The 17,819-nt window shown below is 35.7% G+C and overlaps 1 protein-coding gene across 2 annotated transcripts in view; it reads left to right on the forward strand.

Moving 5' to 3' along the window:
* ST18 (ST18 C2H2C-type zinc finger transcription factor) overlaps positions 1 to 17,819 on the forward strand; it is a 176,223-nt gene that overhangs the window by 101,426 nt on the left and 56,978 nt on the right. For both annotated transcript variants that reach the window (XM_075416160.1, XM_075416158.1), the window contains exons 2-3: positions 6,853 to 6,907; positions 8,766 to 8,796. In XM_075416160.1, the coding sequence (XP_075272275.1) occupies positions 6,853 to 6,907; positions 8,766 to 8,796 (86 nt within the window). The remainder of the gene's footprint in view (positions 1 to 6,852; positions 6,908 to 8,765; positions 8,797 to 17,819) is intronic.

Raw genomic sequence — 17,819 nt, forward strand, 5'->3', positions numbered from 1 at the left:
CCTGGATTGCTCATTTGACTTAAGGAGTGTCGTCTATGTTTTATTTAGTATAGCTCGGTTTTAGTTTTCTTTTTTTTTTTTTTTTTTTTTTTTTTTTTTTTTTTTCTTTTCTCCAGAGAATGAATTTCAGGATTATCAGTTAAATCAGGCAAGGCATCTCAGGCTGAGTGACAAATTTTGTCCTTTGGAATCTGCACATAATTTCATCTGGAAACACGCAAAGGTGGGATAATTTATTTACAAAATGAATGTGTTTCAAAATATATCTCTATATTAGCACCAGAATGCTGTGTGGGGTCTCATGCACTTGGACTATTTTTCTCATGTAGCATCTACTGTTTTAAGAACAGCAGTCTTCAACAGTCAGGTATAATAAAATTGCTGAACAATGGAAAAAAGATATATACCTTTGTTAATACCTAGAAATTCTAGTTTTTAAGTTTCAGAACTACCCTCTGCTAACGTTACATACTGACAGGAACAAACTATCTTTGAATCCATATGACTCCAGGAGTGAGAATGTATTTCATATTGCATTGCATAAATTTAATCCGTGAGGGATAACTTATTTGTGATTTTTTTGGGTAATGCTTATTAAGGTTTTTAACTATTTAACAGTTGGGTGGGATAAAAACTTTGGTGTATTTGTAAAAGATGTCATAGCTTTCTCTTTTGAATATTGACACTTTCTTTCTTTAAAAAAGTTTTATTTAGTATGTAGTCACCCAGGATATAGTGACAAGATATTGAAGTGCATCAAAAATAAAAATCCAGAAAAAAAAGCCTCCAGAAAGTAGGATCACACATCAACTTGCATTGAACTGCATTTCAGCATGGTAAACGATATAATTTTTCTCTAAATTTAAAAAGCTGCCCCTTAATTTCATAAAGCTGTGACTCTGCCCTCTAAAGCCTTGGTAAGGCAGACTAATAGAAATACTTGGCACATGTTGGTTACCTAAGGGAATAATAGAACTATTTACTGTAGTCGTTTGGCAAAAGGACATAAACATATGGCTTTGGTTTATATTCAGCGCTGCCAGTTGTGCAAAGTTGCGTGGATGAAGTATACAACAGCAGTGACAACTCAGAAATCAGAAGTAAGAATCAAAATAAATCGTCCTCATTACAAAGCTATTCCAGCTTGCCTCTGATTTAAGGTTTATTTTGTCACTGCATATTTTCAAGTAACATCTTCAATATAAAAAAACTACTACTTCTCAAAAACATGTATACCATTCAACAACACTATAATATGCCAAAAAATTGATGATTTATATGTGTTATAAACATGCTTTAAAGTTTGCATTCAGTAGATGTACTTGTTTTAATTCCTGAGAAATGGAGACATCTGAACCAATTGTCTCCATGTTATTCAACTACCTCCTAAAGAAATCAGGAATAGCATGGTGTAAACTACAGCAAAAGTTTCAAAAATAAAGATGAGATGACTCCTTGGTTAGGAACAATCAAATTCTCAAAACAAGGTATATTTTCAGTAATAGTCTTTAACAAAAACTAATTTATAAGTATTCTTATTCCTTTCTGGCTATCAACATGTTATTAAAAAAAAAAGAAGAAGAAGAAGAAGAAGAAGAAGAAACTCTAACCACAGTACAAGCAAAGTTCCTAAAAATTTTGTCATATTTTGGATTTTTTTACTGCCAGTAATCAGGATATATAAGCTTTATCTAGAAGTTGCTCTCTGTGTACTTTGCATTTCCTTCTCACCCCGTACTTCTCAGTGTGTCAGTCTGCCATTAATACTTCATATTAATAAAAGCTATTGTAGAGTGACAGGAAGATATAGTCAGCACACATATATGAACAGACAGCCAAACAGTGCTCCGTACTTCTGGACACACTGTAGGAAATATTCTTGCTTTCAGATTTACCAAAAAAAATCTTTTTTCTTTCTGACAATATTCCCTTTTTATGTGTTAGATTCTTAAATGAGTTATTGAAAAGATACATTAAAATATGAGTACCAAAAAGCACCAAAAATCTTGCTCTGAGGGTACTATTTATTGTAGGGAGAGGCACACACTGTGTCACCTTGGGGTACAATACAGCACAGACATGTTTGTAGTGCTTAGAAGTATCTGAATTCAACTTCGAAGTTAGTGGCTTGTGTTTGAGACTTGAGGATGGATTTGTGTGGCTTAAAAATCTTCAAGTTCTTTTTTTCTTCTAAGTTCATTAGTGTACTGACAGAAGTAGATGTTGCCTCTATACAAACTTATGTACTTTACAAATTACAAAAAAGCAGAGAAAAGCTACTCTTTTTTCCGACCTCTCAAAACCCATTAAGGTTTGTCCTAGAGAATCTGTTTACCAAATTTAATTTTAAAAAAGAGATGTAACTTTTAGTTGGAAAATCAAAATAAAATGTCAACTTCTATACTACTTACCTCTAGATAAAATGGTGATTTTTTTTCCTCTAACTAGCAAAAGGAAACAGATTGCCTCTCCAGCAGTGTGAAACTCACTCCAGGAAAGTCATGCCTGTACAAAAATTACAATAGAAATTAAAAGGAGCATTGCTCCTAAATTAGCTCTTTCCAGCAGATGCATTTCACTTTCATCTATGTCACCAGCACTGGTGTCCCCAAGTCATAGTTTATTTCACAGTAATGTGCTGTAGAACTATCTTACCAAGATACTAGTATCAATTTAGTTTTTGAAAATTGGAGTTTAAAATGTGCAAGTAAACTGAAATAGTTTTTATTATTATTATTGTTATTATTATCATATATTGCACATGCCCTCTTTTCAGCAGTTAGTCACATTCTTGGATGCCATTATAATATTGGTACATGTGCACGGATAGACTCGGGGCACAGAAAAAACCAAACTCAGAGTCAAATCCTGATTCTCTCACTCAGGGAAGTATTTCCAGGTGCTGCTCTCGAGTCCGCTGACTGCAGTAGAATGGTACAAACAAAAGAAGTAACATTTGGTTTCTGCACCCAGGAACTCTGAAATAGTTTGCTCAGAAAGTAAGATTGCTGCTATTCCACTAGTAAATTCATCTGGAGAAACATGAATACTCTGTAGCAGCTACATAGTAAGTCACTCCAGTTTCAGCCAAGCAGAATTTGTGGTATCGTTGGTGACTCCAGTCAGTTTTCTGGGATCAAGTTATTGACTTGCCCTGAAGTCTCAACTAATGTTGAAGGAATGGAGGAGAGAAGATCAGACTGAAATTCACAGTCAGACAGAACGCATTCATAAACTTAGTGTGATTTGTTGGAACATCCTTTAAAAAACAGTTCACAATCAACATCCTCAGTAAATTTCAAAATCGCAGAAATAGGGCATAACACAAGCAATTCTAAAGCAAGCATTTATTTCTTAGCCTGCTTGCCTAATGGTTTGGGACTGAATAGCTGCTACTTCTCTGTTGCTGTGCTTCTGACTGTGTGTCTCCCACTAAGTACTCCTGAGTCCATTAGCTAGTTTCAATTAGTTTTGAAAAGAAAATATTTAGATCAGCTTAAAACCCATCAAATCAGAGAATGAAGATATAAGACGCAAAAATAAAGTGGCATTAATTTCTCTGTTCACTTTTTGTTTTTGTGAAGCTTGCTCTTAAAAAATATGGGACTATAACCCCCAGTAAAATTTTCCTGGTATGCACTGAGATGCTATCCCAGTGGTCCTGATGGCTAAAAAAATTAGTAGTGAGACATTGTGTAAGGCTTTTGCACTGACATGACCGATCTATTTATCCCTTATGGCTTCTTGTCTCAAGACAACATATGCACTGGAAGAGATGACTGATGATCCCCATCTCTGAGAGCATGAAGCACCTTCCAGAATCCATCCAGACTTTACAGTACACAGTTGTAATAAGATATGTCTCTCAAATCCACATCCTGACAACAATTACCTGTAAAAACTTTAGCTGGAATTTCTCACTTAGTGTTTTATTCTTTTGATATTCCATGGGTGCTTTATAAATTTGAATGCGTCTTGCTGAACATGTGTGTCTGTAATTTCATGTAAAACAATCACTATGTAGACAAAAATCAGAAGTGAGAAACTTTGTTCATTTTTTTCGGTATCAGGCAGTCTCTGAAAGAACTGTCAAACCCCAAACATAAGACATTTAAATTTTGAGCAAGAGAGGTCATTTTGCTGACACACTTAAAAGATTTCACAGTTTTATTCCATTATTTTGTATAATTTGCAAGTTACTGCATGGGACTTTTTGTAAGTTAAGATGCTTTTCACGCAGCACAGATATGATGATTATTTTAATATGTAGTATGCGCCAGGCTAAATACTCCTATAAATTTTAGGTTCGAGTTGATTAAACATCTCTCATAGTTTCAAATTATTACAAGGAAAGAAAATCAATAGAAAAATCACCTGCATTGATTTTATTGTTGGGTTTCATTCACTGTGCATTTTTTAAATATTCATCACAAGGCAATGTGCTATTTAGACCAAAGTAACCGCTGTTTGGTAGAAGCAGTGGACACTTTTTGTTTCATAATTAAAAGAGTAGCACTGTGATTGGTGTGGTATTTATTATGAAATGATGACAAAGAAGTACCAGTGGTTTTAATAGTTTTAGCTTACAGGAGCTGTTGTTAATTTTGTCTGTAGAGTTGCAGGTGAAATAATGCACAGTGGATAAATAGTCTATATTGGTTTAACTGAACATAATATATAGTGTGTTCTGGAGTTGTTTGTCTCAATAGACTATAGTAATCAAAAGTAATGAACCTATTATGTGCAGGACCTTGGAGAGCATAGAATGGCAGTAAAAGTGTGGCACATAAAAGGTTTATTAAAGGAAATTAAAGTCCATCATTGCCACACCTGCTCCCCTATTATAAGTCTATGGCAGGTCAGTGCCTTCAATCACAACTCAGCATCAGAGAACAGAGCCATGTTTCCCATTACCATTGCAGTCACATTGCAAAAACTCATTCTCCAGGTTTTAAGGATAGTAACAAGTAAAGGCTGCCATCAGCCCCACTATGTAAACACACGCCACTTATATTCCTTCCCTGCTAATAATCAACATCAGATGTAAATTTAAACAGAGAAAAGATATCATTCTCTGGCTTTGAGATGCATTTGGATCAATTTATACTTCCATTTCCGATATCACTAACCTGTGTTCTAGAATTAGACTTCTTCAAGTACACAAATACCCTTTTCAGATGCTTGTACTCTCTTCTGAAAATAGGTATTTTGATTCCAGTAGCTGTATATAATGTGTAACCATATATAACACCAAGCAGAAAAAGCCCAGGAAATTAGAGAAATTATTTATCTCCACTAGAAAGGCTGACTTTACTCTTTTTCTTTCTCAGGTCAATTTTGTCATATTCTGCAATGTTCTTTCAGATAAGACCTTCAAAACATCTCAGTCATCTGAGTCATATAAAGCTAAAAATAAAATGTCGTCAGATCTTCCAACTCTATAAATGGAAAAAGGTGCTTCATGTATCTTCCCTCTGTGGGGCAAATCAGCGTAGCTGATCCTTAGAAAGGAAGACTGAAATAATAGACAGAATCTTCTGTTGACATTGTTTTTTATCTTGCAATGTTTTGCAGGGTAAGACAACAGGCATAAGCAGCTTCTGGTATTCCCAGAATACATCTACCTATTGCCCAATACAGTTGTATAAATCAGATCCTGGTGTCCGCATTTCTTCCTGCATAGTGATCTGCAGAAGCACATGGGAGTTGCTTCGTCTACAGTATGTTTGATCACCACCTTTTTACAAACAGGGAAACTGAGATTCAAAGCAAAGATAGATAGTAAGATACTACCTGAAGAAGATAGTAAGATACTAGAATGAAGAAGAATTCCAGAGGTCCTGATATTTTGCCTAGCAAATATTCCTTATGGGAAAGTCTTCCTTACATAAAAACTAAGTGATACTTTTAGAAAGAAGAGGCGTTTGCCTCCCTGGATGTGGTCAAAATTACACTGTTGTGCAATCTGCTGCATGTCACTGCAGCTTTCCACACCAGAACATGAAGTCTTAATCCCTTTAAATTTCAGGGTTTTGTAATAAAATCCATGGATTGAAAACCTTCCCCTACAATTATGGGTCTGGGATGGATCCAAGACCAGAAGGTGCATATTTCCAGTGCCGGTTTAGATGTAGCCAAAACTGTAATCTTGAAAGGTCTCTCTTATTTCAGTTAGAAATCTTATGGCAACATCTGAATTTTTGGGAGGTTGGGTTTTTGGCTGGTTTTTGGTTTGTGGTGTTTTTTTTTTTAAAGTGAAATACAAACCTCAACACTACATTCTCCCAAAAACTCATACAAATCTGTAACTGACCAAAACTTTTGTAAGAAGCAGTTGATTAAGTGGTGAAGAATTTCAAAGCTGTACATGTGCAATTATGCACATTCAAGCAAGAGGGTTTTATGTTTTAAGAATGAAGTTGTCAGAAATGCAGGTTCCAATGTAGCCATTAAGATATGCTTTGGTTATAACAATAATGCAGAGTGCCTGTAGGCCCTGTGGATATCTGGGACCTTTTCTTCCAGGAGGTGGATGCTGAAAGCAGCACTCATATAGCATTGCTCTTTCTAACCTTATGCCTTTAGCTAACACCTGTAGACCTTGTCATTAAACCTTACAGAGTCACTCATAACCATCACTTTATTAAACAAATCTGTATCATTAAAGGTATCTCCTAGGTATTTACTAGATATTCACAGATGGCTTTTTATCTCTTTGACAAGATTAATAAGGCATGATTATTCTTTTTTCTATTACTGTGTAGCTTTTGGAAATGTGAAAAGAAAGCATTGGAGACTTTTTTTTCTCAGTGGCAAAAGGAATGAATTAAAGACTTTATGTTAATATTACAGATGGATGCAGAAGGGGAAAATGAAAAGCTGCGCACACGCTCAAAAGGAACCAAGGGTGAGTTAACACGCACGTTCCATGACCCTGTGCCCTACACACCATGAAATACGATAGTTCCTGTGCACAGTCCCTAATGTGCAGTAAGAGAGTGTGTAGCTTCCTTAGGGCTGCTTTTTTAATCAAGGCAGGACACAGACTGCTGGCATTAAGAGGCACGATGTTTTTAGATACGATATAAAGAAAAGCAGAAAAAAAGCTACTGTATGCTATTTTATTTGAGCTATTTCTCAAAGAAAATAAAGGTTATGCTTTTTATTATGCAAAGAAAGATTTTCCATAGGGAGTAGAGCTAGACAATACAGAATGGATGCTTTCAAAATAACGTACAAAACTTTGTCTTGGCCAGCTGAATGTTTTTCTGTCTATTGCCATTAATTATCTGTAAATTAGCTGTGTAAACGGTCCAGAAGTAAATTCACTGTAATCAAAAGGTGCAGGTGTATGCAGCAGAGGAGAAAGCTTTTTTTAAGCACTGGTGCTCATGTTTCATTTTGCAAAGTTATGACATAGTTGTATTTCCCAGCTATTCCTCTCGTTTTGTAAGGAACAGATGGAAATTCAGTACTGAGAGATAAACAGGCCCTTAATGATCTCAACATCTGGAAAACCTGATTGACTAACAATGCAGCCCTTACAGGAAAATAACTTTTTATTTTCATTCATAACACTTTTTGTGACTCTTGATAATGACTGAAAAACAGAGATACATAAAAATACATGTCAAAGTTTTGTCTGGCCTGTGAGCATTTTTGCTTATGATTATTTTCAGAGGTGCAAAGCACCCACCCTTCACTCTGATTTTAATGTGAATTGTGCACTCTCAGGACTGTGCAGACCAGACTAGTTGGTTCACTGTCACAACTCTGTAGTTTCGAGTTGTCAATATCATTAGCCTTCAGCTTCAGGTGGTGGTCAGAATTAAAAATTAAAGTGCGGTTTGGCTAAGTCCTCTGGTTTCATACAATAAAAGAGGTGAAAAGTGCTAGACTTCAACTAGAAAAAGACAGAGGAGGGGGGTGGGCATGCCATAAACTGCCTGCAGACAAGGGGATAAATACAGGCAAGCCTTTCTAAAAAACATAATCCTTGTCATATTAAATCTTTCATGCATTCTTCGGTAATGTTGTCTGAAATTAATGTAGAGCTAAGGAAGTTATTCACACATCAGCATTAGAGTATGTCTTCTCTGTTGATCAGGACTGTGAGTTAAAAGTCTGGCTGGCTTAACAGACTTTAATTACATTTAAAAGGGGATTTAACATTCATACCCTTTTCACTCAAAAAATTAATAACTCATTTAAAATATGGATTTTCTTTCTCTGGACTTTTTATACACATGCACACACATCTATAGCAATTAATAGATCAGGAATTTTTCCTGGAAAAACTTTTCCCGGAAGTGAAACAACAAAAGTTGCTTGTACAAAATGAATAATCCTTAGAGCCACCTGTCGGCTTTGTCAATAGTCTGTATATCCTTGTGAGGGCAGGTATTTGTAAACACCAGCCTTCAGCATTCCCGAACTGAATTAAAATTCAGAAAAAGCAGAGATTTATCATTCTATTTTCAACAAAAACAAGTGCCTTCTCTTTTATTTTTATTTTTTTCTTGTTGTTTTTCTTCTTGTTCTGCTGAACATCATACTCCAGGTTTTATTGATCCAAAAATAACTGTGAGAATTATATGTTCAGTTAACGTTTGCCACTAGTAGCTACAATCCTGTGGCTGGCATGAAATAATCACCTGTGTTTTGATAGCCACTCCTATGTCATGACAGATAGGCAGGTGCAAGGTTGCAGAAAGCACAAGCCTGGAAGTGTTAACTAATTAATTCTTTCCTGCTTTTATTAACAGTTCAAGTGGACTCTATAGCTCAAGAGCTCAGGTAAGAACTCAAGTTGTTTATTTTTTAAGTTTTATTTTCTGATTATATTGATAAATTCATACCAATGTTATTGCTATAAAATAATCAAGAAAATGAGGCATTATGTAGAGATTTAGCATAATCTGACAAAGGTCCTTAATGCAGATTCAGTTTTTAAATATACCAGAAATAAAAGCAAAAGGTTAGAATTAATTATGCAAGCATAATCAAAAGTAATGCAAAGTGGACAGGATGCTGGTATGCTGTCTTTATTTTCAGCCTCTGTCAGAACACACAATAAAATATGGTTTCTGATCAGTCTTCAGTCTTGTTTTTCCTGTAATAAGTATTAGAGTATTTTAACATCTGAACATTCTAAGAGGTATTAACCTTCATAAGGTTTTATTAGATGGCTTTTATAAAACTGATAGTCTCTGTATACTACTGTGTATTCTAAATGCACTAATGGTTCATTCTTCCTTAAGCACTTGCTGAGGTTCCATATTTTATTGAAGCAGCAGAGAGTACTTTTTAAATTTGCATAAAGCATGGCAGTCCATTCAAAACTGTAAATTCTGCAAGGATATTTTGGATCAGCAATTACCTAGTAAAATTTTACGATTACACTTTAATTTTACTAATGTGTGTATGAACTCTTAACAACTGGTCCAAGAGCTTAGAGCAAATCCTGGAAAGACTGATGTATTATTCAGTACCAGCTCTTCAGAAATGAACGTTTGCCATCAAATTCAAGTTTTCGCTCAGACAAGTTCGCTCTACATGTCCCACAGGGAAAATATTTACAGGTAGCTGAAAATTCCTAGAGTTATTAATGAATATTACAATGGACTTTAAGCTACTATATAAATACTGAAAACTTTTTTGCAAAAACTCTTGAGAGTTCTTCTTAAAGTAGTTGATTGTGCCTACACTCTCTTTTTGTTGCATGCTACTGAGCTGCTTTCTTAACCACAGCAGACATGTGAAGTGTGTTCTTCTGGCTTCATCCATCTAGGGAACAGAAACATCATAATATGATTTATGTGATCAATCGAAATGCCACTCTCTCTTAATATATCACATGAAATATTTACATGAATCTATTTGCAGTGAAGCCATATAATATTTTAAGGATACTTTTATAATAAAACTGAGGAAATTATAACCTTCTTATAGATGTTCCATGAACACAAGTGGAGGCTAACTTTTTAGATAAACTATTCATAGTGAGTCACTCATTCAGCTCTACTGCGAACCTCTTTTTTCGGTATGGCTTCAGTTTCCTGAGATTTAGTGCTTCTCCTTTTTCCTCTGTGCATCCCTAATTTATGCACCAGAAGGATGCATTAATCCGAAGAGGCAGTCATCCAAAAATGAGGATGGTCCATGTGTTCCTAAGAGAAAAATGTTTGAAAAATAGAGGATGTGCAAGTTTCTGCAACATCAGGGAAGCTTTAATTTATGCATTATCTATTACTATAGCTTTTCCCAAGCAATTTTTCTCCCCCCTGTGAAATACATGCTACCATAGGAACTACTGTGTAACAGATTACTCATTCTGTCAGAGGTGTGGAGTACCCCCATAAAAAAAATCACATTGGTTTAAAAAAGTGAACTAAACAATCAACAAAGCCATTACCCTGTCCTTAACATGGTATTTCTACAGTACCAAATTCCATATTGGGTGTCTCCACAGTCAAATTGTTTTACTGGCATACAAGTCAGGTGATCAACTTCTATGAATCTATTTGTTTATGAAAAACTAGAGGATGGTAGGCAGGGGCTGCCTTTTAGAAATGTAGCCTACTAACTGCATTCCTATTACTCATACCCTTATTAGTGTGGAAAAACTATTGAACATTCCTCAAGAATTAAAGACTGAAATAGTCTGTTGTGTTCCTTGGATACAGATATTGGAACCACTGCCTTTTCTAACCAAAGTTCTAAATGCTGCGTTGGCTGAGAAATTTAAATCCATGCTTAATTAATTTCCCATTTTCCCCTGGCTTATCCTATCTGACAAAGCACTTTTGCACTCCTTATTGAGTTTCTGTTACAAAGTGCCTTGGGATACTTCTACATGAAAGGCACTACATAAGCTTACATGCTCATATTGTATTATTATTAGTTTCATAACATTGATTGGTTCTAGAACGTTTGTTAGCCTTTTCTTATTCTGCAAGTTGTGGTTCACAAAAGTAGAGAATGAAATAAATTAAAAGCCAAAAAAAGAGTCGCAATTACCAATTAGATGCAATGCGTGAAAATTTCTCACTTCTAAATTTCAGGGGTTGCATTCTTGCTTAATGGAATTAATTTCCAAAAAATCTATTAAGTTCAAGACAGCAAAGATCTCACCCAGAAATCTGGTTATTGGTTTTGCTGTCATCCATCTTTTCCTGAGAAACAGGACCATCTTTCTGCATAAAAAAGTAGATTTACAGAAATACATCACCTTAAGTGTCAAGTTGGGTTTTACTTTTTTTCCGTTTAGTAAACTAACTGAAAATTCTCCTACATTGTACGGAGTTTTCAAAGGACAATACTTTTCTTCCAGATATTCATCACCTATACATAACTCCTATTTAAGTGTCAAACTTGCACTGATTTCATGTAATTATATGCCTTAAAGAATCCTAAATTTCAATATCATATAATTAATTTTCTTTATACATGAAAATTATTAATACTTCTGTATGATTAGTTCAGATTTATAAGAAATTTTTTTTACTGTATCTACTGTGTATGCTGCAGTGTTGCAGCATAACATGCAAAAATTAATAAGCCCTTCAAAACAGAACTTTTTCTTCTTTCAGCCTTAGTTATTTACTTATGAAAAGTATGGTTTAATTTTTCATTTAGGAATGTTGTGTTGTGATGATTTCACTGGTAGCTAAACTACCCACAGAAAGAGAGGAATCTTTTTTCACAACCTAAACACAGAAAAACACAGTATGTGGCAGAAGTGAATGCTGAATCCAGGAGATGTCTGTCCTATACATTCAAATTTTAATATGATGCCTTTTGGGCATAACAGCTCTCTTGTCTCCATCTTCTGCAAGAAGCAGAAAGAAGACATATTCTCTTAGATGATTTAGTCATGGACCACTGCAAGGACCAGGACCTTCAGCTGTGTTCAGGATTAGAATGAAAACCAAAGGGAAGTGAGGAATATTGGTGTGATGTATTCTCATTACTGTGTTCTATTTAATAGATGGGATACGGTACGATGAACCATCTGTAGGTTATGGAGTAGCATCTCGGTCAGACCAAGGAAGAGCAAATTGGGTTGATCCAAGCATGGGATTACAAAAGCATAGATTGGCTAAGTCCTTATTTGAATAGAAAGGGTACCTCTTCTGGGTAAGATACAGGTGAAATCAAGCCTTTCTGGCTTCTGTCACTATTGATTAATGAAGACTGCACAAGGCACTGATGTTTCAAGTCATGGAAGACGTTCCTGCTCTTTGGTGGGAACAGTTACATTTCCCCTGACTCTCTGCGGTGCTGGAACACTTCTTCAAAAGGACCATTTTTTCAAAAGTAAGAAAAGTTACCTTTTACTTGGAACTTTTGTTCCAGATGTTGTGAGACATTTTAGGTATTCAGGTAAGTTGAACTGTTCAGAGTGAATGTATAGAGATATGAGTATCTTGAATGTTTTAGCAGAGATAAAAGTGATAGAAGAGGGCTGCCTGGATGTCTCTTTGATAGAAGGAGTAACTGGACACTTCACCCTTTGCTGCTGTCTCTTGATTAGGAGGGTGAGAAACCAGCAAAGCAACCCTGCAATCAATGGTACTGAAGTATAAATATTTCAGAAGGTTTACATTACTAAAATGTATTCCTCAACTTTATCCAAAATGTTTAAGAGGTATGTCAATTGAAGTAACAGTATTGACAGCATACTAAAAAGCACTTTGTTAACTGACATAGTTATTACTTACACTACAATGAGGAATACTCTGCTGGTTTCCTCAAAGTACTGGTAGATGAGATGTATCCAATTCTATCTGAACTCAAGATTCAGACAGTAACGGAATGAAGGTAGGCAGTTTTGTAGATAGAAGATGATTTGGTCACTCAGGAAAAGTTTGTGGCATGAAAGAAAAGAGCTGTGCATTCCTAGCTGCGTTTAGAAAGGAATGATTCATTGGTAACTTTCATAAAGTAAGCAGGTTTTTAGGCAGTATTTGTATGAAAAGAAAGCAGTAGTCTGGCAGATGACCTGAGAAAGAGGTGAAAGTAGCACTTAGATGATGGAAGAAGTGGGCTCATGAAACAAAATCACACAAAAAGGCTCAAAGGTGTTCCTCAGTAAGAGCTGAGTTTAAGATTGATTTGTGTAGCTATCACCTTCACAGTACTCTTTCCCATAGCACTGCTTAAAAGTGAGGCAGAGACTGATGAAGGTATTTGTTCCTAGCCTGCATCTGGAAAAACTGTCAGGTTTGTCCTTTGGGCTTGGCTTCTGTTTCTGTGGGAGTTGGTCGTAGACTCAAGATTTTCTGGAAACTGCTGCGAAAAAGCACATTTGTCGTAATCCTGAATAAATGCATTTGGAATAGAACTGAGGTGGCTCTTGCTTTTCCTGGTGATTCATCTGTCTCCCACTGGCAGAGAGTGTGGGACTCTCGCAGTCCTTAATGTGCTTTGCTGAAAAAAATGTGCCCCTGGGTCCAAATAAACTTAGTAATAATAGCTAAATGAAGATGGTCAATAGTTATATCTACTGTCAGGATATTTGTCGTAATTTTGGGTAGGCATGTCTGAGCTTGACATAAAGCCTTATTTGTGATTGCAGATTGGGTGGTGACAGCATACATCTTCAGCTCTCCTCCCCAGTGTTCCCTACAATGACTGGGACAGAGTTGTGCCACCTTGTCATTCAAGTATTTCTCTCATACATCTATACTAGACATTTCACCTGTGACAAAGATCTGTATCACGCTGTTTCTATTCATAAATGATCTTCAGTTAAAAAAAGGACATATTAACAGCCCCTGTTCTAGTGGTCTGGTGACAGACTGATGAATTTAGAGTATCTGCTTGTTGCTCTCTAGCTTGGAAAATAAATTTCCTCCCTGCCCTAGCCAGTGTAGAAATTGAAATAGTTGTGTACCTTTGAAAATATTAACCTCTACTTCTTATTCCATGATTTCTGATATAATCAAGGCTGTCATGCTGTCATCAATCATACTTTATCAAATTTCCAATAAATCTTGTTCATTTCTTATTCTTTTCTAACACTGTTAAGTTCTTAAAGAATTTAGGCTAGAGTGCTAGTCGGTACTCTCCTCAGAGAATCTGTGGAAATCTATGTCGTATGCTAAGGAAAAAAGATTTTGTAATTGATATTTGATAGAAAATATTGAACAGTCAAGCATAAACACACCCTGAACAATCAGTACACGGTGCAGTTTATTGTGAGGCAAAGGTAAGTGTATGCTGGTCACAGAACTAATAAAATAATAGTGCTGGAATTCACCTATCCTTATTATTATATCCTGTATGTCAGCCACCCATTATAACTAATAAAATAAGCATTAACATAAACTGTAATGGCAATCCAATTTATACGACTGTTGTGTCTAAGATCCTCCCTTGTTTCCTCCTTCCTCTTCCAGCGTCCCTTTAATTAGCCATCAAATTTTGAAATCTACAGTGCTGTCATTTCTCCTCTCCCTTCACTCTGCCTCTCCCTCTCCTCTCTCTTATCCTTTCCCTTTCCTAAAAATCTCATGACTTGATGGACCTCAAGTTTTTTGGCTTTTTCATAGTCCCACATGCTTTCATCATTCACAAACAGGTTGTTCTTTCAATACTGTTAGACCAGCAAACAAGCAAAAAATAAACACAGAAAGACTTTCAAAATTCAAACATTTCCCACCTCAAATTTTCTATTTTCAAACAATTCATGTGAGTAGGCTAAGGCTTGCATAAAATTTTTGGAACTGGGGTATAGAGAACATCACATAACATTTTTTTTTCCATTAAAATGTCACCCTCTGAATGAGATTATAAAAGTCAAAAAGAACCACCGTTCTTAAAAATATTGTCATTCTTTCTGTGAAGAGAAATAATACCATATAGTTCTGGACGACCACAAATAATGACTTCAACATTTTGCAGGTAACCCTGAGGCTGACAGTTATTTGACTTAACTATTTTGTGAACTGCTCTGAATAACCATTAAGATGGTTGAAAGAGCACCTGTATCTCATACTCCTTTTGAGACACCTGTGGTTGGATCTGTTAGTTGTGCTCTATCATTTGCCTAATTCCTGTAGATATTAAAACCTTTTGATCTATGTACTATGGCCTCTACTTTTTCCTCTTGGATTTATTTAGAACATTTAAAACTTGTATTTCATGTTCAGATTTCCATTTTAGTTTGCTTTAGTTGACAGCTGACTTCTAAAGCTTTCTTCAATAGCATATTCATTAGAAAAGTTTCTAGCATACTATAGGCCTCTTTTAACATCTACTATGTTCATTTCTAGCCAACACCTGGAGTCTCAGTGCCTGTTTTCTCTTTGTTATTTTGTTTGACTCTTGTTTTACAATTTTTCACTTAAAGATTCTATTTAATATATATAAAAAAGCGGTGATTAATTAGTTTCAATTCATTCTGTTAAATTAGTTTTATAATATATGTCAAATCCACATCACTTTTATTGTGGCTGCTAGACTGGCAGATGTTTGCAGATTTTTTTACCTGAGAACTTGTTGCATTTTACAATGTTCCTTGTCATGAACTAAAACTTGTATGTTATTTAATGTACTACAGGAGTCACTGTCTTCCGCATCACAACCTCTGTGTTCATCAGCACCCAGTAAATACTATCCTCCCAACCGTATACAGGAATTTAAAATTGCATATGCCTTAATGCCTTCTGCTGGGTGACAGGAAGCATCAGAACATTATAGCACCAAATGGTTGTTTCCTCATATGGCAGATCTTTTCTCTGTAGATGACCACAAGCCATATAGAAGTTGAAATGCCATTGAGTGCCTTCTACCTCATATATATCAATTGTGAGTTAAATATTATGTCTGGATGAATTGCTCTGTCTGACTGATGTCAATGGTGGATTCAGCCAAGAAAAGCAGGCTGAAACAGACTGTGGACAGCCTGGAGACAGCAAGGAAAGGAAAAGAATGCAGCCATGGGACCTCCTGCTACATTAAAGGGAGGTACAAGTTCATGACAATTAATTGCTTACAGAGCCCTCGTCTGTTCAAAAACAAAAAAAGAAAAAATTCCCTTCTATTCTTTACATCTTCACTAACCAGACTGTAGTTACCAGTATGCTTTTTATTTACACATTTACTGGAGTTAGCAAGCTGAGTACTCACATGTAGGGCTCTCTGGATGCAAACGTTGTGTGGATGATCTGTAGATTTGCCTAGAAACTTAATCCATTCTAAGCCAAATTCTTGGCTTGGGTCCCACTGGAATTTATTGACCTACTGAACCTGGACAGATTGAGTGAGTAAATGAAAAAGAGGCTAGGGAGGCTGGGTTTGGCCCAGATCTTTGGCATTCATTCATAATACTGAGCTTAAGAACTTCTTGAGCTCCACGTAATAAAAATTAAGTTTCTTCCAAACTGGCTTTTACTAAAAATAACTCACCTGTTAGAAAAGGATCCAAATATACAACTATAGCAATACAGAGTTCTTGATCTATGAGCTATAGCATAACACCTTGAAGAAGTCATCCATTTCTTTAAGATAGTGTTTCAATTAGAGCGTTTCTGTGCATTATTTTTGTATGATCTGAATATTCTTATGATCCTACAAGCTTGTAAATCGAAAACAAGAAAACCAGAGAAGAAAATTTAAATCCTTGTTGTCTTTCTCTGAGTTGCCTTTCCTGTGAGGAGAAGCCTGCTAAAATAGTAAATTAGAGTTAAAAAAAAAAAAAAGAAAAAGATTATTTAAAAAAAAAGCCATTTCGTGAGCCTATTGCAGCCTGAAATCACTGTCCTTTAGCCTCAAGCATAACGGTGAGCTTGAGGCATGGGTGGATTTCACCACATTTGCATGCCTTTTCCTATGTTATTGCTGACTTACCATTGCTTCACTCTTTTTACATGCTTCTTTTTATTTGCTCAGTCATTTCACAGTCCAGTTGTTCTTTTTGGTCAGGTGGCCTATAACATTTAGTTTACTGTCTGAAATATCTCCAAGCTCAGTACATAATGACTCAACACCATTACCCATTTCTCCCCAGCCTCTTCTTATGGGGGCTAATAAATTCTCTTTCACCAACAAGGCTATGACAGCTCCTTTGCTTTTCTTATACTTGTTTTTTAAATAAAATACATCTTTTAATATGATGTTCCAGCCAGTTTTCAGTTATGATACCACATTTTCTCCACATTATTATCTGTCCAGTTCCTTTTTTCTTAGCTAAATCTTTCATTTGTGTATATAGGCAGACACTTTAATACCCCTAAACTACTGTGCTTATTTTGCTCTATATTAGTGTGCATAAATATGAATTTCCCTTTTATCTTTCTTCCCATCTATACCCCAGGTGCATTCCTTTCATCTTGGTTCAACCCTGGACTGAACTTGTCACAACTCTGACATTTTAGAAAAAGAGCATTGCGTGTGTATGGCAGTAAACTTTCCTATTTGTAGAAGGCCCTTTAACCCTGGAATGATTGCTACAGTGCACAAGAAAAGCCTTTGTCCCTTTCACAGATACAACTTGTAAACCAAGTGTACGGGTTTGTTAGAAAGGGGGGAAATGCATTTTTTTGTGTTGTGTGTGGTGTTATAAAATGAGAAAAAGTCAGATTTTCTTTATCATTGGACTAAGTCATGCTAGTTCTGAGCTTCTATCACAGGCAATTCACTGGCTCTCAAGGACGAGCGATGTTTTTTGACACATTTTATTGGTTTAAACTCTTCCAATTTTAATTCTTAAAAATGTTGATGGAAGAAGATTACTTTTACCTGATGAATTCTCTCCCAAATAATTTTCCAGGAATTCCCAGCTGGAGCTATTTTCCACAGTATTTTTCATCACC

This window comes from Opisthocomus hoazin, chromosome 3 (assembly GCF_030867145.1).
Source record: "Opisthocomus hoazin isolate bOpiHoa1 chromosome 3, bOpiHoa1.hap1, whole genome shotgun sequence".
In the NCBI taxonomy this organism is placed as follows: Eukaryota; Metazoa; Chordata; class Aves; order Opisthocomiformes; family Opisthocomidae; genus Opisthocomus; species Opisthocomus hoazin.